Source organism: Nymphalis io, chromosome 2 (genome assembly GCF_905147045.1).
Source record: "Nymphalis io chromosome 2, ilAglIoxx1.1, whole genome shotgun sequence".
Taxonomy (NCBI): domain Eukaryota; kingdom Metazoa; phylum Arthropoda; class Insecta; order Lepidoptera; family Nymphalidae; genus Nymphalis; species Nymphalis io.
This window is the reverse complement of record NC_065889.1, coordinates 8,742,159-8,768,754: the sequence shown is the minus strand read 5'-3', so window position 1 is coordinate 8,768,754 and position 26,596 is coordinate 8,742,159. Positions and strand designations below refer to the sequence as shown.

Genomic DNA, 26,596 nt, shown 5'->3' with positions numbered 1-26,596 from the left:
ACGATGTCTGCCCTCACGCTTCTGCCCGCGTTCAGGTCGCGCACTCAGCGATGAGCGCCTTCTTCCCCCACACAAGTGCGTCCGTAACCGCACCCGTAGTATCGCGCATTTAAACTAAATGATGTCTATCATACATTATATAATTATGTGTAACTAACGTTTATGGCAGCGCACGCCAGAATAGCTCGCAGAAAGGTAGGTTTTTTCCTAGTTACTTGACATTTAATGTCATATTTTGGACAGCTCACACAATATCTTTATAAATTGTAGCCTATGTGTTATTCTGATGTATAAGCTATATTATTGGAAAGTTTAATTGAAATCCATTCAGTAGTTTTTGCGTGAAAGAGTAACAAACATCCATCCACACATACAAACTTTCACGTTTATAATAGTAGTAGGATTTCACTCTGAATAATTACATTCATTTATAAACTTCTTAGTGCAAACTTGAGAAGGCAAATAAATAAAACTGTATAATTTTTTATTTAGGTATTTATTTCAAGTAATAATAAAGTTCACGATGTCATATTCAAATGAGAAAAGGAACTTACAATCAATCATTTTATTATGTTTCATTAATATTTCAACCATACTTCGGTTGCTAAATTCAATATATTAAATCCGATTCTCATTTCAATCTTTAATGATACTGAATTCACTAAATTAGAGCATCATTTTAGTATTCTAATAATCGATTATAAATAATCGATTACGCCGCTAATTGCAAATTCTGTACCATTATTATAACTTGATATTTTAGTGCAATTACAAAAAGACCTGATCAATTTAATAATAAAATAATTAAAAAAAAACTATATATTTAATAATTACATAAGCCCTGTTAATCGTTCCTTTTAAAGGAAAAAATATATTGATCAGGTCTCTTTTAACAATATTCACTTTAACTGAAGATACATGCTACAAAACTTTTTTTATTAAAAGGCGAGGCTGCAATTGTTTTAAAATTAGATATGACTGGGGTTAATGTTATAAATTTATAAGAAAATAATTTTCGTTTTTATTTTTACATATTTCAATAACGCCTATGAAAATATTGTATGACCCTTTAAAAAATATATTTATAAGTATTTATTCCAATGGTAATAATTGTCAATATAACAAAGTCTGCAGCCTCTGCCACAATAATTTAAATACATATTCAATTTAAAAAGTGAATAGTTTTGGAACAATGGATACCAAACAATTATTTGGAGATCGATATCCAAAAAATACGACATAGTTTTAAAATGTCGAAAAAAGATTTTGGGTAGGAAACTAAATGAATAACTAAATATTTTTACCGGTATCAGTGACAAAATGTATATAGTCAAATATGTATAAATTGCAATGCTGATTATTTTTTCTGTAAATGTACTTATACGGAACAATCTTTTTTCAACATAATGTTTTAAAATTTATTTATATCTCTCAGCGAACTTAATGACAATAAAGGTAAAGAAAATTCTATTCTAATTAATATTAAGGTCTATGAGACTTCATTATAGATAAAACAATACTACACACTTATAAACTAAGTCAAACGCAAGCCACCTAAATTTTATTTTACTATTATCAATTTACGATTCCGAATCTGTTGATGCATATGTTGCTGCTTTGCTTGTCTGTAAATAAATAAATGTATTCTTTATTATATAGTATTCATTACAACTAAAATTTTATGAAATTATGAATATGTATAGTTGATATATATTTTTTTAACTTTAACTGAAAATGTAAAATTTCTCATTTTATCCTTTATACATTATGACATTATGTAAGTTTATTACGTTTAATGAACACTGCCGTTCAAAATGTATCGGGGATTCACATTCTATAGATACAAGTAAAATTAATTTCATTTACCTCACAACTGTCATAGAACTCCAAAGCAGTATTGCTGTCGGGAAATGTAATAGTCAGTGTCTTTTCAGCTGATGCATTGTTTGTATAGTCTAGTCCTGTCCAGGTGCAGCTGTCCTCGGATAGCTGCCAAAATAATTTTTATAACATTCAAATGTTATTTGACAATTTTTAAATAAATCAAAAAACATAAAACATTATCAACCCACACAACAACACTTTTATATATTTTATAACTAATTATTGTTTTTGAATTTTTATTATTTATTTAGGAAAAATTATTAAAAATATACCATCTTTGTATGTTTATGTACCTGGAATTCGGTGTCAGTGTGGATAAGCATATCGGCCAGTATCTCGCCAGTGTTTGAGTCAGTGACGAGGATCTTGGGTGAACAGACTTCTTGATCGAAGGAGACTTGCACGCACGTGACTTCACACGTCGTCTGCTCATCGGCCTGCTTAACCACAGCCTTGCATGGGTAGTACAGCGATGATTCCTCCTCCTACGAAATTGTTTTTACTATGTTTATATGGAATTTTGAGGAAACAACGCAAACTAAGATTGAATAATTGGAATAGTTTATTATATATATTAACAATCTTTGCAGTGATTTTAGAAGTACAATAATCTCTTTAATGTCTATTGCTGTATTTATCACCTATTACATGTTCCTTTTTAGTCTGTTATAGAAATGAAGTAAATGAAAAAGTAACTTTTTTATTTAAGTATTTTTTTGAGGATATTTTACATAGTTATGATTTTAAATCCTATCAAGAAAACGCCAGGTTAACAATATAAACGTGTATGAAAGAATAATAATATACTAACTGCGCCCCCCCTGTTGAGCCTGCGTTAAATTTGTATCATTCATGAAATAAATAAGTAGACACGTAAATTTTAAGATGTTATAACTTTTACATACTTCACCGATTTTGATAAATTAAAACTTACTTACTTTGAAAAAAATATGTGGATATCATAAATATTACATATATATAATTTAATTATGTAAGATACATCTTAAATCGCGCTTCTTTACAAATCTTTCTCAAACGCCCGCGTCGTAAGAGCGCTTAGTGCTGCTAATAGTTAAATTATTAATGTTTAAAACCTTACCTCATTGTAATAACCATCAGAGTCCTCATTGTGGTCATAGCCATGTTCATAATTTTCATCGTATTCCCCTTGCTCTTCCTGTTGTTTCTCGAAATGAACTTGTTTTACTTCGACTTCAGACGACTTTGGTGTTTCACTGCCTTCAAATTTCTTTACATCACTAATTTGACTTTTTTCTGTTTCTGATTTACTTCCGGATTGTGTTTGAGGGGTTGACTTGAGGAAGATGTCCGACCGCGCGTCGCTCTCTAGATGCTTCGGTAAACGTAATGGGGCGATACCTTCGAACTGTTTAACTTTGGCGTCATTTTCTTTTCTAATAGCCTCCGCAGCAGCTACTTGTAATTTCTAAGGAAAATAGTGATAAATTGTATAAAACTACATTTCTAAAATATTAATAAACTTTTCGGATTCTGGAAAAAGAAAAAAAATAAAGGCAACTATTTACAAATATTAAGATTATTATATATATTAATAAAGGTCTATAAATTTATAATAATCTTGATATATATTTCCAATTGTTTCAGAAATATAAAAGTAAAGTGCAGAAGTAAAATTAATATATAATAATAAATATATATTCATTCTTAATTACCACATAATATTAATACACATATACACAAATGAAATAGACCTACAACTTAAAGGTGTATAAAACTTTTGGTTCAAAATGAATATACAACTTATTCAGTTATCTATACATGACAATCAATTAACAAATACAATAACATACCCTGACACATTCCATGACTTTTTCTTGGAAATTAGTCGCTAGGATCACTGATTTGAATCTGACGGCTAGGGTTTCCTGTTCGCCCGCACTCTCAGCGTAGTTACGGCCGCACCACGTCCAAGCGCGATCAGAGTTTTTCATTGGCAATAGTTCTAAATCTTTAAATATCAGCATGTTCAACACTGCTTTATGAACCTGGATAATACATAGCGAATAGTTGATTAACTTTTCTATTTAAAATCTTCCCAACTGATTGACTCAATTTGTCATAAACAGCAATATATCACCTGTTCTCTCCGAAGTAATAACCGGTAACTGTTTTTCTCTGGGTGGTATAAAACTTTCATTTCACCGACACCACGTTCTTTCCATTCACGAGATTTCTCATCGTAGCGATATAATTTACAACGTTCACCAAATAATTTTTCCTAAAAGTATTAATATTTAAGTTAATAAAACATGGATGCAAAGTACTAATATTTTTTAATAAAAAAAGTTAAATACTGCAATTTGTTTACAGTTGCTATTTAGGTAAAGTGTTAGTATTTTTTATAGTTATCCTAAAGCTAATATTAAACTCATCACGTTTATCAAGATAATTTGTGCGTTGTGAACATGTTTACGCAACATACAAACCTCGGTCTAATCTGAACAATAAATTATGATTGAGGGCGATTGGGTCATTTCGATGCGCTAGTTTTATTTAAAGTTGGGAGATAATCACGATATAATGAATAACCAAGATTATGGAGAAATTGATTCGTAGTCAAATGCCACCCTTCAACAGAACTCCAGATCATCATGATGATTCGTTTGTTTTCGATACTTCTGTTAATATTCTACTATATTACAAATTAATGACATATCGATTTGCCACATGTCTATGCCATTAATTTAGTGTTTCAATACAGAGAAATTTAATTGTCATGTTAAAGTATGTAAGTGTACAATTAAGGGGTTATAAGTTGTTTAATTCTTCCTATGTTTAAAGGAACATTAGAATTAGAACACATTACGGTAATTTATATTCATTTTATGTAGATACATTTTGTAGTTATGTTAATTGGGAAAAGCGGCGATTGATATTTGATAAACATTATTATTATGGATTTGTAACATTAATATCAAAAACATCTACTTTGCTATTAATAAATATGATTAAACTAAAAATGTCTTTTATACTATTTATTATTAGTTAAAAAAATATTTAAATACATATTATTAATTAAAAAAAAACTATCTTACCTCATCTTCTTCTCCGGTTGTTACAACAATTTTATCAGGAAGAGGTACAATTGGTTCATAATGTGGGTCATATTCCTCTTCGGTGCCAGCTCCAGCACCAGAGTTATTAGCATCGAAATTACCACCTGTCTCTTTATCCTCACCTTCATTAGATTTGCTTACAAAGAGCTGTTGACCAGCACCTTCCCATCGAAAATCAGTCTTTTCTGTAAAATATTTAAAAATAAATAAATATTAAAAAACATTTTTTTATTATTATCAAATTAATTCAAAGTTGTTTTATGTTTTTATTAAACTGATACTAACTTTGAATACCAAAACCAGGCTCACTCGTTGATAAAGCTGCAAATGTTAATGAATTATCAACCTTAAAAGGAGTTTTTTCTTTTCTAGCATCTTCAGTGTCAAAAAAGGATTTTATATCTTTCTTTTCTATACTAGTATCCTTGATGCCACTTTGTATATTTGCAATGGATACTGCAGGTTTATCAATTGATAGTGAAGTAACAGGAGGTTTGCTACTGTTCTGGTTTTGTAGAATTACATTTTTACCGAAAGTAAACTTTCCAGTAGAATCAAATTTTGATGTCAACTCCACAGTTTTATTAGATGAAATATTAATTTTGTCACTAAATATAGAAGGATTTTCTGCTGCTGCTTTTCCAAAGATAGACTTTGCATTATCCTGACTAGGCTGGGTTACATTACCGAATGTGAATGTTCCAGTAGAACCAAATATTCCAGATGAGATTTGATTTGTTTTGGAAGGTGCAAAACCAAATTTACTTTCCTGAGATACAGGAGGCCCTGTTTTCAAATCTACTGCAAATATTGATTTATTATCTGCTGACTTGTTATCCTCTTTGTTATTTTGAGCATTAAACCCAAATATTGATTGTGTTGAAGATACACCAATTTTATTTTCACCAAATATAGATTTATTTTCAGTGAATCCAAACGCTGTCTTTGATACTGCTGTAACATTGTCTGCTGGTGTTACTGATATAAGCTTCGGTGCGGCTAAGACTGACGATATACTTTGTGCCTGATTTCCACTAACAAAAGCAACTGGTTTAATAGGATTGAGAGATTTTTCAGTTAAAGTATTTTCTTTATCTACGGCATAATTTTCAACACTACTTGAAATAGATGTAATTGGCGATGAACATGTAGTATTTGATCCATTATTGCTTAAAGGAGTGCGGAAAATTGTAGTATCGACTGTTTTATCAAAATTATTCGGAGTACCATAGATAGAATGGCTTGGACTTGAGAAATTGAAAGCAGATGTTTTAAGTGGTGTTATGGTTAAGCCTTGCGTTGGCAGTACTTTGCCAAATTTATTTTTTTCTGACTCGGGTTTGATATCATCTTGATCACAACCTCGACAACCTTGACAAGGTTCTTTATTTTTATAGGTATAGAAATTTTCAGGTAACATTAAATCTTTTGCTTTTTGTTTTTCTTCATTTGTAGCTTGTATTTCATTTATAAATACAACATCATCATCTTTTTTATCATCCATAGTATTTTCACATTCAGTCGAACCATATTTTTCTTTTAATGCTTTATCAATTACATCTTTAAACTGCAAGGCAAGATCTTTATTTTGGAACCTAAGGCAGAATTTTTGAAGCACTATTTCTCCCTCGCTAAAATCATTGGCAACGAAACACCACGTTTTTTCATCTTTTGGTTTGTACATATTATCAGGGCCCACTGCATAATTTAAGCATATCTTATGTACTTGTTCCCTCCGCATAACGACTCTAGAAATAAATAATTGCAATTATAAATATTAAATTGGAACTCTGTTGCAATAAACCTTAAATTGATTTATATAAATTTTACCTCAGCTTTCCAGTATCCTTATGTTTTAATATTTTAACAATACCAATTCCACGTTCTTTCCATTCTCCTGTCATAAATATAAATAATTTGGCTCTATGTCCATAAAGTTCTTCTTCGTTTTCTTCTCCAGTAACAACCTCAATCTAAAAAATTAACAAAATACAAGTTAAAATAACTGTAAATGAAATTTTATAAAGAAGACTGGTTTGTCTTTTATGGATTGCACTTCTCTGCAATATATCCATGAAAATTATTTGAACTATTATTTGAATTATAAAAGTTTTTGAATTATATAACAATAAAATATATAATGGTATGTGAATTTATAGGTATAAAAACTTATGTGTTTTATAAAATATATTTACCTTATCGGGCATTGGAATGACTGGACTAAAATGTATATGATGCCCTTCATCCTCAGAAGGATAATAATTATCATCACTTTCGTCTCCATGATTATCCTTTGGCGATTTACTTGGGCTTTTACCTTTAGCTTGAGTTTTAGGTTTAAAGGAAAATTGAAATGTTCCACTATCCTTATTCCCAAATGAAGCAACATTTGTTTTTGGTGTCGGTAGTAAGGCTGGCTTTATAGGTGTTGTTACAATATTGTCTTCCTCTTTCTTTTTAACACTAAAGTTAATAGGTTTCACTGCACTTTCATTTTCTGGTTTAGCAACATTCTGTGTGCTAAATACAGAAGGAGTTAAAATCCCGGATGTTACTGCATTATTTTGAGAAATTCCAAAGCTAAATTTTGGTGTAGCATTTGTATTTGTTTCAGAAGTTACTGGCTTCGTTAAGGCATAGTTTTGTGGTATACCAAATGTAAACTTTGGCTCTGATGTGCTTAAATTCTTTTGCGTATGACTACTGTTTTCTGAAGGTATACCAAAATTAAATGTGGGAAAATTCTCAGCGACAGGTTTTACGTCTTTTTTAATATTTGGGTCTTTGGGACTATTACAGGCATTACAATATTCAAAATTAGCTTCATTTCTAATCAAACATTCTTTACATTCCCAAGAACCTGGCTTAGGTTTAAATTTAGCACCCCAGTCTGAAGAACTATTGGTAATAACATTTGCAGCTTGAGGATTTGGTGTTTCACAACAAGGACATTTGGTAAATGTTTGTAAATTATTGGTATAACATGTTTCACAGGTCCAAGAACCTGGTTGCGGTTTAAATTTATCTCCAAATCCACCACTACTTTGAATTGAAACATTTTTCTCTTCTTTTTCAGTTTTCGCATCATCTTTGATTGTTAACTGGGCAGTTTTTATAGCATCTATGAAATCATTGCAAGCTTGTACTGTTTTGAAACGTAGACAAAATGTTTCTGCAACCAACTCACCCTCTGAAAAATCTTTAGCACACCATGTAACTGCTTTATCCATGTTAGGCATTTTTTGAAATGACATTTCTTTTGTAACAGCATGATTACAACAAACTTTCATGATTTGTTCTCTTCTCATTAAAAGCCGAAGTTTTTGATTATTATCATTATTCATTAATAATTTAATATTACCTAGTCCCCTTTCTTTCCATTCTTTGCCAGTTGCATCAAATCGTAATAACTTAGCTCTGTGTTCAAACAACACTTTTTCATTTTCTTCACCAGTTTTTTGATCAACTAAAGCAGGTAAAGGTATAACCGGTTTAAATTCAGTAGTTGGCTCAAATTCCTCAACTGAATCAGAAGTATTTAATTTGCTGACATTGGTAATATTTTTTTCTTGACTTTGCACAGAATTGTCACTTATATTATTTGAAATATTCAATATATTATGGAATGGTGTTGAAGTTGCTGTTTTAAATGTTAAACCACTAAAAACGTTAACTTTTGTCTTAGAAATATCCGCGGTTTTTGTATCGGTTATAACATTTTCTATGGATTTGAAAGAAGGTTTGCTGTTAAAAGTAAAACCTCCTACAACTGTTTTTTCAGATTGTATATTGATCGAATCGTCTTTGGCTGCAGCCGCACTTGTTTTAAGGAGAACACTTTTTTCATTTTTGCTTATATTTTCCTTTGAATCAATGGCATTCGAACTTAGGTTAGCACTGTCCTTTCTCGCATTTTCAAATGCTTCGAAAAAGTCTTTAGCTATATCAGCAGTTTTAAATCTTATACAGAATTTTTCTAGTATTACTGTTTCTTCTGCAAAGTCATTAGCCACCCAGAAATAGGCTTTAGCTTCATTTTTCATAGGTTTTATTTCCATTTCTGGTAAAATTATGTGATTTGCACAAATTTTATGCACTTGTTCACGTCTCATAAGCACCCTGACTTTTCCTGTTACGTTGTGTTTAAGCAACTTCATTTCACCGATACCTCTCTCTTTCCACTGTTTGTCAGTAAAACGAAACAATTTTGCTCTAGAACTGAAAATAGCTGTTTCATTTTCTTCGCCAGTAGTCACTTTTACTTCCGCTGGTAAAGGTATAATAGGTTTAAAGTCTGGACATGGATCATAATTCTCAATAGATGTATTACTTCTTTCAGAAAGGGTTCTAGACTTATTGAGACTTGTATTTGGTGACAATCCCGAAAAAACACCATCAACGACATTTTTGGAATTATTAAGATCTTTAAAAGTGTCAGTAGAACTAAAAGTAGGTAATGTCCCTGATTGAGATGTAGCAAATATTGATTTCGCGCTCCAATTTGATGTAATTGAAGAAGTTGTAACAGTTGTTTTAGTACCAGATGTAGGAAAATGGAATACTGGGGGTGCTACCACTTTTGCATCGTTTGATGTAGGCATTTGTATTTGATAATTATGAGGACTACCCTTTATATGTTTCTGAGGTATTGTAACACTTAAAACTGGTGCAGGGGTAACAGTACTTGTAGGCAAAGGATCAGAAGATGTAATGACAACATTCACTGGTAATGATTTAGAAGATTCTTTTGTGTCAAGTACAATTTTATATTTTGGGGTTACAGGTGGAGCAGCCATGGAAACAGGTGGAACTGTAGTAACATTGTGCATATTCTGTGCTGCAGGAGCAGTGACAGCAGTTGGACCAGATGGTAGAGTGGTAGGAACAAGATGTGCTGCATCAAGGTACATTTGATCTGGGTTTGGGAACACCCCTGGATAATTCATTTGAGCTCGAGCAGGATCAAAAATTGGCGGTGCACCAGGTACTGATGATTGAGTAAATTGAGAATATTGATTGTACAGATTATACAAGTTTTGTCCATACAGTTGGTAAGGATTGGGTGGTACAGAAAAAGGTGGAATGAGACGTTGTGCGTATGGTGGTATTACTTGAGGTGCTGTAAATGGAAGATGTGTGCCAAAGTTAGACGTGTTTTCATTAGACCTGTAATCCTCATCTAAATTGTATAAATCACTCTCGTCTATTGTTTGCTCTGAAGAAGTCTTTTTTAATTTATTAACTTCCTTCTTTAAATCTGCAATCTGTTTTTTTAATTCAACAACATCTTTGCACTCTTTTCTACATTCATCAATTTGTTCTTTAACTTGATCCACTGATACTTTCAGGAGCTTAAATTGCTCAGTTGTGTTTTCAATATTCGAATTAATAGTACTTATAATTTGACTTCCCAATTTTCGATTTTCGTCAAACCAGTCTCTGGTTTGTTCCATGAAATCATTAATCGATGTGTCTCGCTTCTGTAAATTTTTTATTTGTTTTTCTATTCTTTCCAAGAAGACTTGATCAGATTGAGTGTTTTCGAATATTTGTGAATCTTGTGCAGTACGATATGCAGTAGAATTGACATTAAAGTAATGTTTTGTCATTTGTTTAGGTGTAGAACTCGTATTTCGAAAAGTGTTTGTTTTAAACCGTATAGATCCAATTTCACTCATAGAAATGTTTTCATCCATCAATTCCTCATTTATAGTAACAGACATATCAGGGTCAACCCTATTAAGAAGTGATTCTATTTCGTCAACAAGTCCTTGTATGTCAGAATACAAAGTTTTATTGTTATAAATTTCTCCTTCCTTTATTTTATCCAGTGCTTTAAATGCATAAGTTTTTGCTTTGTTCAGTAACATCACATACTTTTTTTCAGTATCAATACTTTTAGCCATCTTTTTTTCATCAAGTGCTATTTTTTTGTATGTATCACTAAGATGATAATAGGCCTTAGGAGATTTCAAATTAGATAGCAAGCTAATGACATTCTCATATTCTGCTTCATTTAAGTGATGAAGGGCTACATAGATTTTACTCTCTTCTAAAAGGTTATTAATATCCTTTGTATCAAGGTCTTCATGTGTATAATCAATCATCCTTTTTTCCGGTAATTTAATGACCAATTTGTTTTTTAACTTTTCAAGGAGGGGTATAGCTGATGAATAATAAAGGTAAGACCTCTGTTCAAAATGATTTTTTTCTTCTATTTTAGATGTAGATTTAGCTAACTCACTGAATATACCGCCCAAAATGACTAATAATTCAGGGTCTAAGCCATGATTATCAACACAACGGACAACTTCAATTCCACAGCTTAAAGTAGAACGTATATCTGTATATTCCACACCTAATTCATTTTGACTTAACTTATAAGCGCAATCCCACCATTTCATTTGAGGAAGAGTACATAATAAGTCAGTAATAATCGCTGGAAGTGTTGGTTTGTCTATTGCCATGTAATTCATTTTATTTCTTTTTTTTTGAGCGTTTAATGCTGAACTATATAGAAAAGCTAGAACATCCATTTTATTTAATGATTCAGGGCCAGAACTTGTCGTTGTTGAGGTTAACATATCAAAAAGGGTGCATTTAAAATCTGCATAATTTTTGTAATTAAGTAGAATCCATACAAAATGATGAAGAGAATTAGGATATTCTCTTTGTGCATCATCATCATAAGCTTGAATTTCTATTTTTCTTGGTAACCTTAGTGCTGGTATGTTTAACACATTTGAAGTTAAATAAGATGATTTAATTTTTGCTAGTTGTTCAGGAAGTGCAAATATTTTTTCATAAAGTTTATCTTTCCAATTTGAGCCAGAGCAAAGTTGAGATATCTGATCTAACAGAATTTGACTTTTATCCTGAGCAATTGACTGTAGATAATATCCAGACTGGGAGCATCTGTAGGACCCTTCTAAGTACCAGCGGTGAACTGCATTCTGTTGTCGCTCAGGTGCATGTGTTAACCAATTAACTTTTGAATCGAGAGGTATTGTTTGCCAGGCTAACAACATTAATGGAGCTGAAAAATTCTTAGCATCTCTCCAATTTAATTGATCTTTTTTAGCCTTTTTAAGCAAATAAGTAGCTACATGAAAAACTAATTGTCCCTGATGATGTTTTAAAAGACTACTATGAAATTCACCAAATCCAGGTGATGGCCCAGACTTAACAACAGTTTCTATGGCTTGGTCGTAAGCATAAAGGTGTTCATTACATTCCACCAAACTTTTTGTTGAGGCACTTGGTATTTCTGTTAAGCTCAAAATACAAATTCTTTCTTTAACTGTTAATAAGAGCAGCTGATATAGCCAGTCATTTGATTTCAATGGATTGTATTTCAAAATTTCAGAAAGAGTTTCATACCATGCATAGTTATTGGAAAATAATTTTTTGTCTAACTCAATACTGCAGCTGTGATCAAATGCTTCCTTATATTTATTATGCTTGAGATAATGCTTTAACAAGCGTGCATGAAGCACAGCGTCTTTTGGCCTCACATCTAGCTCACTTTTTAATAACTTGACTACAGCATCTGGGTTTGGGTCAGCAACAGCTAGAAGCTTTTCTCGTAAACGGAATGTAACTGGATGCTTGGGAAAGTTGGCCTCAGCTTTTTCACACCAAAATTTTGCACGTCCTATGTCAATGACGACTTCCTCGTCAGCCAACAATTCACAAACTACAAGAAATATTGATATTATTAAATCACAATCTGGAAAATTATATCCATTGGAAATTTAATTACAAAATGAAACAAAAAATAACACAAAAATAACAATGGTAACAAGGTAAGCAATACAATATGTATGCTAAAACTGTTAATTTAAGAACTTTATTTTCTATTCCAATTTAAATTATAAGAAACTAACATGTGTCGCCACCATTTCATATGTGTCTTTTGTTTAACAAATAGTTAAAGTTATTGGAAATCTATGATAAAATACAAACTGATTTATTTTTCAGAAGTTACATACCATCCAATATTGTACTTGTTTGGGTAGGGTCTATATCAAAAGAAGTCTTGTATTGTTCAAGAGCATTCTCTTTCTCTCCTAACTTTTGAAATGCCTGTCCCAGTAGTTTATGAGCGGCTGCATTGTTCGATTTTTGTGTAAGATACTGTTCGACATATTTCTGGCAGCTTCCATAATCTCCAACTTCATAGTACAACCGTGCTACGGAATATGCTCTAGTTGTAAACTGTGAAATAAGCAGTTTATATTTAAAATATTATTTCCATGAAGCACTAGTTCTAATAAGTAAATAATTTTTACATACCTCTTTAGGTGACAATTTGAACATCAAACTTTCCACGTGTTTATCGACGTCTTTCTTATTTCTATACATTTCCACGAATAATTCTGATCACCGCCTAATGCACTTACTAAATCTGTAGCAAACGAAAGTCAACGCCGTAAAATACAATTTCGGTGAACGGTAATGGACCTCGTCATTATTTTTACTCAAACCTCAAACGCGAGTAGTAAAATTTTATGACTTAACTTTAGAGTTGTCAGAATAAAAACCTAAACCCAACCAAATTAAACCGTAATTTCGAACTAAATAAAAAATATATTGTATCGCTAACAAAATTAATATTCAAGTTTTAAAAAAAAATATCTACACTTTATTTTTTTTAGAGTAATAATAAGTGTAAATTGAACATATAAATAATTAAACATACACACTTTACAACGTAAACACTATATCTAAAAAAAATTAAAGACACAAAACTAAATACATACAACATACTCTATAATATATTGTTAAAGCAATTTTGATTTATGTAATATGCAGTTAGCAAAATTATTTAAATCAGTTAGGGAGGTTATTATGTTCTGGCAAGTTTATAATTAAGCTTTCTTATGTTGGTCCTACTTTTTAATAACAATGTCTGCAAAACTATAATCTATGACTATCATTTAAAAATAAAAACGTTAAAAACCTATGGCTTTACTTATAAACGTTGCTAGGAGGGTGATTACTTAAACATAAACAATGCTATCTTTTTCTTTCGAATGTCAATTCAATAATGACAGAAAGAACGAAATCAGTATTTAAATTAAAAGCCACTAAGCAACGTTTATAATATTATAAGTAAGGCCACTAAATTAAAAATTATTTTGATAAATAAATAGAAATGTATAGCTTAATTAATTTATTTGATATATTCTGGAAATCCATCAAAGTTAATGTTGGAAATGAAAGATAGGTTTGTAATAATGTAGCTTCAATGAAGTAAGTTTCAAAACTTATAATCTTAGACAATTAAAAAAAGGAGTTATTTATTTATTCTTCGTTGGACCGGTGTAACGGGCAATGTCAAATGAATTATGCACCGACGTGTACTGAAGGTTTTAAATCAACTTTTACAGGGTGGACGTGTAGCTATGTGAATGTTTTCGCAAACACTCCATCTTACGATCATGGCTCTCTTTGAAAGAAGTGGAAGAACAGAAACAAAACCCCACAATATGGAACTAAGCCAAACCATTTATTTCACACACTAAAACCTTACATAATAAATAAATAACTTCATAAAATAAAATAATTAATAAATAAAATCGTATTATATAAAGATTATAAAAAAATTAGGCATATAAAAATATTAAATGTAGATGATAATTTAATTTATTTTCAATAATTATAATTTATAAAAATATGATATTTTCTTAAGAGGAGGAAATAGAATATTTTTTATTAATTATTTATAATTATATTATATCTATTGACGAGTATAATGTTTGTTTCTCAATTATATTACAACAGCTAAACTGATTTCACTTAAATTTGGAGAATTTAAAGTTCTGCTTAATAAAATAGGTTGGTTAATATTTTGGTTGTCTCTAATAATAACATAACACCTCGTTGTCCTTCATAACTTCGAACTGTGTTTGCTTATTTTAAGATATATTGGCAAGGGTAATTCATTTATTATATTTTATTAATATTATTTTGTTTTAATATTAACAAATCTCTGTTTTATTATTATTTTTCATTTTGTCATTTATGATTAAGCATTATATCCATGAAGTGTATAGTTTTGTTTTTATTATACAGGTATCCTAACGGATATGATCACCCTTACCCATAGACATTGGCCCGGCTCCATAGATTCAATACTTCCATAGACTATTTATGGGTAGATAAGGTTAAATCATAAATGCTTAAAATGCATATTGCATTGACAGTTGTCAAATAATCTTGTGGCGACACAAAAATAAAATTTCAATTACCTATCGTAGTCGTAGTAGTAGTAGTATATTTTATAAATAAAAAAAAATCTTAAAATATATATTTTGTTGTAATTTATTTAAGTGTTAAAAAATAAATAAAAATTATTTGAATAGTTTAAACTATCATGACGTTTCAATGGCTTTGTAGCAATTAGCGAATACGTTTAATGTTTTTATTTTGAGGAATAATTATTAAAATATCTTAAATTATAAACATTTAATAAGTATTTGTTAAAATGTTTTGTATTACCGTAATATCCAGCAGTTAATGTTGATTGCTTAAATTCATTTAATTTGCACTAAGCGTTACAAATCATTTACAAAATGAGTGACGCAGATTTAGTTTACAGTTCTTCTTTTACTGTAGATTCTATGAAAGTTATTGCCGAGAGTGTAGGTATCGGTAGCCTTGGTGATGATGCTGCAAAGGAACTAGCCGACGATGTAACATATCGTCTTAAAGTCATCGTCCAAGATGCTATGAAATTTATGCATCATTCAAAACGACAAAAGCTTTCTATTACTGACATTGACCACGCTCTAAAAGTAAAAAACATTGAGGTCCTTATTTTTTTTATCTATATAAAATTGATTAATTCATCATCCCAAAAAAATTTAAATATATTTTTGTTTTAGGCACAATATGGGTTTATTCAACCTGACTCATTACCATTTAGATTTGCATCGGGTGGTGGTAGAGAGTTGCATTTTGTTGAGGAGAAGGAAATTGATTTATCTGAAATACTGTCTGCACCTCCACCCAAAATACCCCTTGATGTTTCCTTAAGAGCTCACTGGTTAAGTGTGGATGGAGTTCAGCCTACGGTACCAGAAAATCCTCCGCCATTATCAAAAGAGTCTCAAAAACTTGAATCTGTGGATCCTATAACTAAATTAAGCAAACCTGCTACCAAGGATGCTGTTGGTATGTAATTAAGTTATTATTCTGAATAGTTTAATTTGCATTTAATTAAAAAAAGAATTTATTTTTGTTATAATGTTTGAAATATTAATTATGGTAACATTGTAGAACTTATACATATTTTAACTAATTCTGTAATTTTATATACGCTTAGAGGATACTTCCTTTAAAGTGGTTCCTACCCAGAAGTTGTTTTTATGTCATATTTGAAAAACTTATATAAGATATCTTATAAATAATAATATATCACAATAAAAAAGACAAGATAACCATAAATTGTAATCCTGTAATTTTGATTGCAATACTACCTTGAAATAAAAATATCTAGGCACATAAAACTACCAAACCAATCAAATAATAGAAAGATTTACTAAGGCATATACAACATAAGGCATGGATTGAATAAAATATAAATAAATTATTAAATATTTAAATAAGCTGTTTAAAAAATAATAAGATAATCATATTTTAATATGTGTTTATAGGTAAACCAGTTTGCGGTAAAGCAGCTCGATTAAAAGCTTCTGAGTCTGTTCATGTTAAACAATTAGCTACACATGAATTAAGTGTTGAGCAACAATTATACTATAAAGAGATCACCGAAGCTTGTGTGGGAAGTGATGAAGGACGCCGTGCGGTAGGTTTTAATTTAATCTCTCACAATCATAAGCTCAAATACAAATTTAACAATAGTAAATATTAAACTGACAGAGTTAATTTCGCTGATTCTTGTCAGGTATAAAAAACTACTAAACTAAACTATTAAAAGTATGTATGTGTGAAGTGTTAAGCAAATATAATACTTCTATATTGAATTTTCATTATGAATGTTCTTTAATTTGAAATTCAATGTTATGATATTAATGTTTAACAAGTTTTCTTACAGGTGTATCTTGTCATCTTATTCAATCAACTTATTCTTTTGGTGTTTTAATATTTTTATGTTTGTTTGAACAGGAAGCTCTTCAATCATTGGCATGTGATCCTGGACTTCATGAGATGTTACCCAGAATGTGCACATTTATATCAGAGGGTGTAAAAGTGAATGTAGTTCAAAACAATTTAGCATTACTTATCTATTTAATGAGGATGGTAAAAGCTATTCTTGATAATCAGTCTTTGTATCTCGAGAAATATGTAAGTTCATTATTTAAGTATGAATTGTTTTTAATTATTGAATTATAGTAAATTATATTTAGTTGTTATTGATCTTTAGTATATATCGATAAATTAATATAGAAGTTAACTATTGAAACATGAATTTTGAAATAAGGTAGTTAACTGATCAAGTAAATTTTTATATTGATTTTTCATTAATAATTCTCCAATTTCATGGAATGCACATTTATTAAGTAGTATGCAGTGGGTCATGTGTTTTTTATTTAAATATTTCTTAGGAAAGCTGAAGCTCCTGACGGCTTGAGCCTAAAATACTTAAATGTTTTCCATTCTAAGTGGCCCGTGTAATCTGATAAAACTGCTTAAAATTTAGATTCGAATACACTGACCAAAGCATGCATATTACCTTTACTGTGGTAAAAACTGAAATTATTAGTAGATACCAGTAACAGCCTGTGAATGTCCCACTGCTGGGCTAAGGTCTCCTCTCCCTTTTTGAGGAGACGGTTTTGGAGCTTATTCCGCCACGCTGCTCCAATGCGGGTTGGTGGAATACACCTGTGGCGGAATTTCAGTGAAATTAGACGCATGCAGGTTTCCTCACGATGTTTTCCTTCACAGTCTAGCACGAGATGTATTATAATCACAAATTAAGCACATGAAAATTCAGTGGTGCTTACCCGGGCTTGAACCCACCATCATCGGTCAAGATTTTCGGTCTTTAGATCGGTTTTTAGATGTTTTATCAAAATAGATGTGATCTAGAAAGTAATGCTCATTCGTAATGAATTATAAGAAATATTCAATATTTTAGCTCCATGAGATGATTCCGTCGGTATCAACATGTATAGTGTCAAGACAATTGTGTGTACGCCCTGAGGTTGACAACCATTGGGCACTGCGAGACTTTGCGGCTCGTCTCATGGCCCAAATATGCAAGACATTTAATACTTCGACAAATAATCTGCAAACACGTGTCACAAGGTACATTCTAATTTATAACTAGCTGTGATCGCGGTTTCACCCGGGTATAAATTTAAAAAAAAAACACTAAGAGCAGACTTATAATATTTCAGTGTATTCACAATTTAACAAACATTGTTAGTTTTATTTTCATGGGATGTAAGTATTTATTCGGTTTTTGCCGCACCCGGATCTAGATAGGGCAACATACAATTGGAATCATACATGAGAAAAACATCATTCCCTTAAATCTATTCTGACATACTTGATTGTCTTTCCCTGTACTTTATTTATTGTGACTGCAAACGATACCTTCATAGGAAATTGTGTCCTTTCAAAACTAAAACGTAAATCTGTTTTTTTATATAATTGTTTATTATCAACTAATTGACTTAGTGGTTCATTTTTCGCCCAGAGAATAGGAATTACGATTCAAAGGGGAAATGTTGCTAGCATCCTTGCCACCATTCGACGTGGTCACGATTTGTACTATTTTTAATTTTTACTTGTATATATTTAAGGCTTCCCTCGTCAAACTAACCGACTAAGTAAAAATTTAACAAAACCATGAAAAAAATATATATGCGGCAACGAAACGAAATACCTACCTAACCTATAAACTTTAACTTACAAAGTTATTTACAAACCGAAAAGAAATACGTATGTATGTATGAGTATTTTCAAACAACCTACTCAACTACCCGTTGTAATAATATGTCAAAACTATAAAAAGTACTAAAAACTGTCTATGGTCTTATCTCGATATCTTTCATAAGAATTAACATTTTATAAAAAAAGACTGCAAATTCTGCATTATTTTAGAACAAATTTGATTATCATACAAAATGTTATATTCAACCTTAAAAGATAGACATATATCTACGCATAAGCTAGTTAACCGACTTATACCAGCATAAGTTAAATCCTATTTAATATGATCGATCATATAGATCTGAGTTCAACTTACATTGGAAGAACATATATTTTATTTAAATCGACATTAATAAAGTTTATAAACCGATTGAAATATAACAAACACATTTTAATTGAAGTTAGCCACAATACATTAGTGAAAACCGCACTCAAATCCGTTAAGCTGTTTCTAAGATTAGCGTGCATAAACGCACAGAAAAAACAGATAAAAATTCTAATAATCATTGTTTTGGGTTCTATTGCGTTGATAAAGTCCCCCGTTAATAGCTTTACTCATATATCTTTCATGTACAGACAGCGATCATTTACAGATTTATTATATGTATGACCAATACTGTATATGTGTATATAATGTAATGACCAATTGCATTCGCCTACAGGAGAAACCTTTTTAAGTCCCTAAGTTATATATTTTTAATGTCTTTTATTGTACAGGTTATTCGCAAAAGCTTTGCAGTGTCCATCTCAGACAAACAATGAAAGTGGACCGTCTATGGTCGCTTCTATGAAGGAGTCTGAGAAAACACCTCTCGCTTCTCTGTATGGGGCCATACAGGGCCTAGCGGAGTTAGGACCGGAAGTTGTAAAGGTAAAATATTTTACTCAGTTAAGAGTATTAACGTTGTAATAATTTTTTTGGGTAGTTTTTTTTTTTTTTTAATTTGAACGTTATATTGTAATTGTTATCTGCCGAGTGTCATAGTCAGTGTGCGCTGCGCTAGGTGTTCATCCTGCCGCGCGTGCGCTGGCTGGGCGAGCGCGTGGAGGGCGCGCTCAGCGGCATCGGCGGCGCGGACCGCCTGGCGGCCGGCAACCTCAAGCACCAGCTGCTCAAGGTGCTGGCGCCCGTCGTACGCCAGCTGCGGCAGCCGCCCGACCTGCCCGACGACTACAAGTAATATTATCATTTGTTGATGACCTTTCAATATCATCTTCAAGATTCGCTGGCCCTCATCCCATATACTCTATACTATCCCATATACAATGTCGTAGTCTTTAAATACGCAAACGACCTTCGATTTAAAAAATGTAGACGGCCATGACGTGTCGACCGAAATATCGAGCGAGGTACGACCGAGTTCCGTGTCCGCAGACGCGAGTACGGGTACCTGGGTCCGAGCCTGCAGCAGATGGTGAGCAAGCAGCGCACGTCGCCCGCGGGCGGCAGCGGCGGCGGCGGCGCGGTGGCGGTGGTGGCGTGCACGCCGCCGCTGCTGCCCGCGCCCGCGCCCGCGCCGCCCGCCGCGCACCCCAAGGCCATCGGTATGAGACATTTCTCCTCCTTTTCTTTATCAAATTTTTAAACTCCTATACCCGAATTGTATGGATGAAAAATAAAAACTAAATAGTCACACATTTTCGACATGTTTGATGTAATGTTTCGCTATTAATGATGTGTAGAATCGGTGTCGTCTCGTAACGTGGTCATAACCGCGTCCCCCACGCCGCAGTCGTCAGCGCCCGCGACGCCGCCGCCGCAGAAGTTCGTCATAGTGTCTTCGCAACAGAAACCTCAGCAGGTAACCTTATATTTAAATTATTTTCATGTCTCGGTGAATGTCCAGTTACAATTTCTACGGTATTAAGATAAAGTATTTACTTACTTTTGTTTATTTTCTTTATAATAAATATCATTATAATTTACCGGAACAAAAAAACATGAAAATAAGATTAAAAATATCTCTATCTATCTAGCATATGCGTGTTATAAATATATTTCTTAAAAGAACATATGGCATGACATTTTAATTCGTGCTGACTAATCACTTGTTATTTAAACCCATTGGCTGTTTACATCTATCTATCAATTAATCAATCATTTTTCAATGTCTAGTTAAATGAGTAGATTTTAATGCATACCGCTTAGTTAGAGGGAAAGGAAAAAAAATCAACCAAGTTTTCGTTAACTGTTGATTTTTCTTCTCAGACTCAGCCAGCGAGTGGAGCAGGACATATCGTCGTGCATACGTCTCAACCCACAATAGTTCGCAGCCAAAATGTACAGGTAACTAGTCGAAATGTCAGATTAATGGTTGAATATAGAAGGGTGAGGTAGAGATTTTAAAAAGTGCATGTCATTAAGGTAAAATGTAATATTATGTTAGTCCAGATTTTATATTCACATTCAAAATAGTTGATTTTTTTTAAAGAACATGACTCATAAAAGTAGTCAATCGAGCTTTATAAAGACATAATTATGAAAAAAGTTCTGCCTAATATAGATTATTAGGCAGAAAAAAAAACATATCAAGCATAGTATTTATAATATGTTTTCAAATTGGGGTAGGCACGCTCTAAAGTTAATGCCTTAATAATCTTTCATTTCTATAAATTGCAAACCCAAATATTAATATCGAAAACAGGAATTATCGTACGTTTACAATAAATGTCAAGTTTAAATAGAAAAAAAATAAAATTACATTGTATTCGTCCGTTTACGATAACAACTCAGACACGTAAAGTTCAGTAGCCTAAAAGTCAAATAAAGAACCAGTACCAGTAACAGCCTGTGAATGTCCCACTGCTGGGCTAAGGCCTCCTCTCCCTTTTTGAGGAGAAGGTTTGGAACTTGTTCCACCACGCTGCCCCAGTGCGGGTTGGTGGAATACACATGTGGCAGAATTTCAGTGAAATTAGACACATTCAGGTTTCCTCACGATGTTTTCCTTAACCGAGATGAATTATAAACACAAATTAAGCACATGAAAATTCTTGGTGCTTGCCCGGGTTTGAACCAACGATCATCGGTTAAGATTCACGCGTTCTAACCCTAGTAGTTAGCCATCTCGGCTTATATAATATAGCAGAGTTATTAACAAATCGCATGTAATATGATCTTTAATAATTGTTCGACTGGAATAGGGTATAAATGTTTTAAATGTATGATATTCCGCAAGTATATGGTTAAATTTTGGTTTTTAATAATTATAAAATAAGTAACTTTTCAAGTGTTATTCCGCTATACAAAATATTCTTTAAAATGTTTTAATACCGGTATTTGTTTTTATTCCCAAACTCATTATTAAAGTTGTCTACAATATTTAAAGATTTTTTTGGGATTGTATAATCATGTATCAATAACAATATTGTTCTTGTTTAATTTTATAATGAAAAAGTATTACAATACAAAACCAACAAAAAAAAAGTTATTCAAAGTTCTGGGCTTATATGAACACCCTCTTAAAAATATGATGTACGAGTAAATATAACGAATATTCACAAAAATGATTGGACATAATTGTTTCCTTACGTATCAAGTGACAGTTATGGTATCTAGAGATCATATCTCCTGTAGTAGCATAGTGACATAGTAAATCTCTGCGTGTGGTCGTAGTCGATGGTGGTGACAAGTGGTCCAGCGGGCGCGCAGCAGCCGCAGAAGATGGTGGTGGTGGGCGTGCACCCTTCGCACCAGGGACTGCAGGCCTCGTCATCCGTCACCGGCGTCAGTCAGGTTGGTTGACGGATGCTTTAATAACATGAAGTATTACCGACAGATGGAACGATATTTTCCTCCGATCAAGTTGTTTCAATCACTATTTTAGTTACGCTTTATCTAATGAATCAAATAATTCCCCAGGCCCCGGTGTCGGTGCTGGCGAAGTCGGTGTTCGCGCGTAGCGGGTCCGCCCCGCAGCCGCAGCCGCCGCCGGAGCTGGACGACCTGTCCCATCTCGCCTGACAGCCCCGCACCATCAGCTTCGTCATCAAGGAGTTCCGCAAGACAAGCCCCTGACCTCGCCTGCTGCTGATGTGCCGCGCCGAGCCCGGGCCCGCGCGCCCGCCTGACGACTCGCATCATTCCGAAGAAGACGCACAGCCATAGTGCTTATAGACTCGTTTATTTGGTGACGCTAGTTATTTGTTAGTGTTTTTCGTATTTCGGTTTATGATATATTATCCTTCTTTTTTATACTAATGCGAAATGTTATATCGATTAAGTGTAGTTAAACAGTTTGTATGAGTAAGACAAATCATAATGTTCTATTTGTACATTTTTTATTAATGTAATATGTGTGTTTATGTAATTAACGATATATAAATAAGTTTTGTATTTTAGATTATTTTTCCCGAAGATTTCGATAATTTTATGGTCATTTAGAGTCCCGAATGCAGTAGAAGCTATGTAAATGAATAACTTAGTTTAATTATATTAAACATCAATGTTCAACTAAATGAAGTTTTCATTTTATCTATCCATGTTTAGTTCAATTTCAATATCTGCTAGCAGTTATTGTATAAACAAACAATGATCAAACACGACACACAGTTACACGAAACAAAAACAAGCGGAGCAATAACTTAAAGTTCGGATATATTTAACACGTAACTCTTTATGAATATAATACGTAGCGCTTGAATTGGAGCAAAGTGAAAAATGTTTGCAAAACGATTTAAATGTATCAATGGTTCAGATTACCGTTCACATTCTCGACATGTGAACGGGTAAATAAGCATCGAATCCGTACATAATAGGCACAATGCTTCACAATGAACGAATGCCCACTCGACTGAATTGATAAGTGGGCTGAGCCGCGTGGGGAGCGTGTACGCCCGCCCGCCCGCTCCGACCTACGCCTTAGCGCAACGCGATCGCTCGTCCCTTTAATACCGTCAAGTTGCACGTCCCTGAGAGACAAGAAAGTTCTTTCGATTTATATAATTTTAATGAGGATTATTTTAATTACAGATGTTTTAAATACGAACATTTATTTTGAAATTAACGAATAAAACTAATGTTGGATTTAGTTTTAGAATTCTCAACATTTTTTGTAAAGTTATTAACGAAAAACCTTGATGTGTCAAAGATAAAAGTGATATTTTATTATCTTAACAAGTCTTGAAATTAATTTGATTTTTGCAAAACTAAAACGCGAAGTGGAGATGTAATATACTGAGTGCTCATTTTATTCTTGTCCATATTTTCTAAGGTTATATGATGGTGATAATGTTATCGTCACGGCAGCCATTCTTGAAGGAGACTAACCAACTGCAGAGGACATAATTCACTAGTGTATGCACAAAAACATGTACACTCAGAAAAAAGCTCAGGTGCGACTACTTGCTTTCTGAGGCATAGGAGTCAAACGCGGCTAAATAATAACTTTGGGTTTGTAGTAGTGATTCAGGAACATTATAAAACTTCCAAACTGCTTCGAGTGGCATTTTTTTTCTCAGTTTTTTTCAAATCTGCTCTGCTCTGCTGCGAATGCTCTTCTTGCAACTTAAAAGTTCCATTTAAAAAAACTCAATTTACAATCCTTATGAAATGAGAACAAATTTTGATTTTTTGAAAATGTTTCATTTTATATAATCCCATTGTCTTTTTGTTAATTTCATTTCCCCCAAACAATTTAAGCTCACATATGTTATGGCATATTATTTAAAAACATATTAACAAAATAAGAAATAGAACAATTAAGAAGTTTAGTTGTCCTAAACTAAAATTAAAGGCTATACAATAAAAGTCCTTAGAAAACATTTGACTATCGATTTGTCTTTTAAAAGATACAATAATGACAAAACGCTTCGAAAAATATATTTTTCCCAATTTTTAATGCACATTTATTATTACATGATACATTTTTTTTAAAATGAAAGCCATTACATACATAACATGTAAAAAGCCATTTTTTTTAAAATGAATTATAAATGATGTGTATTTGTTACGCACGTGACGCACGTCTGCATTGCCACCGATTCTATGAGGGGTTGGTGCCGGCCAACGCGGCGGGCGGGAGTCCGCCTGACCACTGGCCGCGATCGGCGTGACGGCGGTGTTCGCACGCGTGCTCTGCGCCCGTGATCCTCTTCTCGCGGAGCTTACAGCGCAGCGTCACAACTCTGCCGTACTCAGCCACGCACACGCTGCGTTATCGCTCGGCTCTCGCAGTCCAATTTTCCCGCCAAATATTTCGCGCGATCTATTTGTTTTTATTTTGTTCATAGTATAGATGGATCCTTTAATTAAACTGTAAAGACAGTTTTATAGTTGTGATGCGCCTATTTATTGTGATTTTTATTCTATTTTTTGTGTTTTTACCGAAATCCACAAAGGCGATTCGATGGCTGTAAGTATTTTTAATTTCTTTTCTTTTTGAATTATTTTTATCAAACTTCATGATAATTACTACTACGTAACATGTATTAGATATACATTTAAGCAAAACAAAAAAATATGTATGTTGAGTGTTAGCTCAAATTTCTAAAGATTAGAAATTATTTATTTTATCGTCAAAATTAATACTATGAATCAAAGTTAATATACCAACAAAAAAAATATAATAAACATCGCCATAACTAATGTCACATCATATATAATTTTACTAAATACGAGACTAGCTAGAAACTATAACAATTTAAATTTTATTATGTATTTTTAATATGAAAGGTGTTGAAAATCTGGAAAATAACCTATTAGAAGTCGTTAGTATTCTACGATTAATAATAATAAAAATTAACTAGTTCTGTCAGTGGTCTAAATTCGACTATAATCAATCATTGAAAAATATATTAATAAATGAATATGATTTTGCATGTTTCAAACATATTTTTCTACTTTTATTTCCATTTTTTAATTGACACCAAAGCTCTTAAAAGGCTAGTAAACAAAAAGGAAAATCGGTTGACAAAAAGAGAAGGTACCGAACTGATTTGTCTTTGCCTATTTATGTATATACATATATACTTAGGTATTGAAATTAAAGTTATCCAAGGCTCATATTTAAAAAAATATATATTTCGTTTTGCTTATTTATATGAAGAATAACCTATAATGTGCAATTTCAGATTGCAGTTTATTTTTATATTTTTACATTATAGAAGTAGATTACTGAGATAATTTAATATTAAAATCAACTTTTTTCAATTTCATTTCTTTTGTAATAAAAACTACATAACATTTTTTATATACCTATTAGAAATAGGTACCTACCTATTCTAGGTAGGATTTATGGCAAATGTAGGTAGTTTTATCTTAGGATAGAAGAAATGTTTCGATACACAATTTTAAAAAGTGATGAAGTTTCACCTAACAAATGTATGTACAAATACAAAAAATACCCTAAAATCTTTGCCTCTTTTCACTGCCCTAGAAATGTTTGACTTTACCCAAATACAAAGTGACCTAAATTCATCTTGTGCTCTTTTATAGAGCAAAACTCACATTTTGACATTTTAACCATGTAAAGTTGTATAGGCAGGCAGTACACATATACAATGATCTGCATCGTCACATCCCTAATAATAGCCGAAATAATTTTAAGTAGTACCAATGATGACAAATGAATCGGTGCCACTTGTATGTTAAATAAGCTTTAGAGCTTATTTTATTATTTCACGTTAATATTTAATAATAGACCACTACTAATTACGTATTAACGTAAAATAATAAAACAAGGACTTTACTAATAAAAATGGTAGGT

General features: G+C 32.2%; 2 protein-coding genes across 2 annotated transcripts; one reads left to right on the top strand and one right to left on the bottom strand.

Annotated features, from left to right (window-relative positions):
* Positions 1-487: 487 nt before the first annotated feature.
* LOC126773009 (E3 SUMO-protein ligase RanBP2-like) lies at positions 488-13,481 on the bottom strand. Its single transcript, XM_050493627.1, has 12 exons — positions 13,278-13,481; positions 12,974-13,199; positions 7,178-12,678; positions 6,813-6,955; positions 5,268-6,730; positions 4,962-5,167; positions 4,004-4,144; positions 3,717-3,911; positions 2,984-3,331; positions 2,178-2,369; positions 1,867-1,989; positions 488-1,625 (listed from the first exon to the last, which is right to left on the bottom strand). The coding sequence occupies exons 1-12, from the start codon at positions 13,344-13,346 to the stop codon at positions 1,581-1,583; spliced, it is 8,652 nt and encodes a 2,883-aa protein (XP_050349584.1). The 5' UTR covers positions 13,347-13,481; the 3' UTR covers positions 488-1,580.
* Positions 13,482-15,296: 1,815 nt separating this feature from the next.
* LOC126773143 (transcription initiation factor TFIID subunit 6) lies at positions 15,297-23,348 on the top strand. Its single transcript, XM_050493779.1, has 12 exons — positions 15,297-15,796; positions 15,872-16,160; positions 16,643-16,794; positions 17,115-17,294; positions 18,091-18,260; positions 19,608-19,761; positions 19,895-20,067; positions 20,266-20,435; positions 20,574-20,692; positions 21,100-21,177; positions 22,507-22,626; positions 22,753-23,348. The coding sequence occupies exons 1-12, from the start codon at positions 15,560-15,562 to the stop codon at positions 22,852-22,854; spliced, it is 1,944 nt and encodes a 647-aa protein (XP_050349736.1). The 5' UTR covers positions 15,297-15,559; the 3' UTR covers positions 22,855-23,348.
* Positions 23,349-26,596: the final 3,248 nt, after the last annotated feature.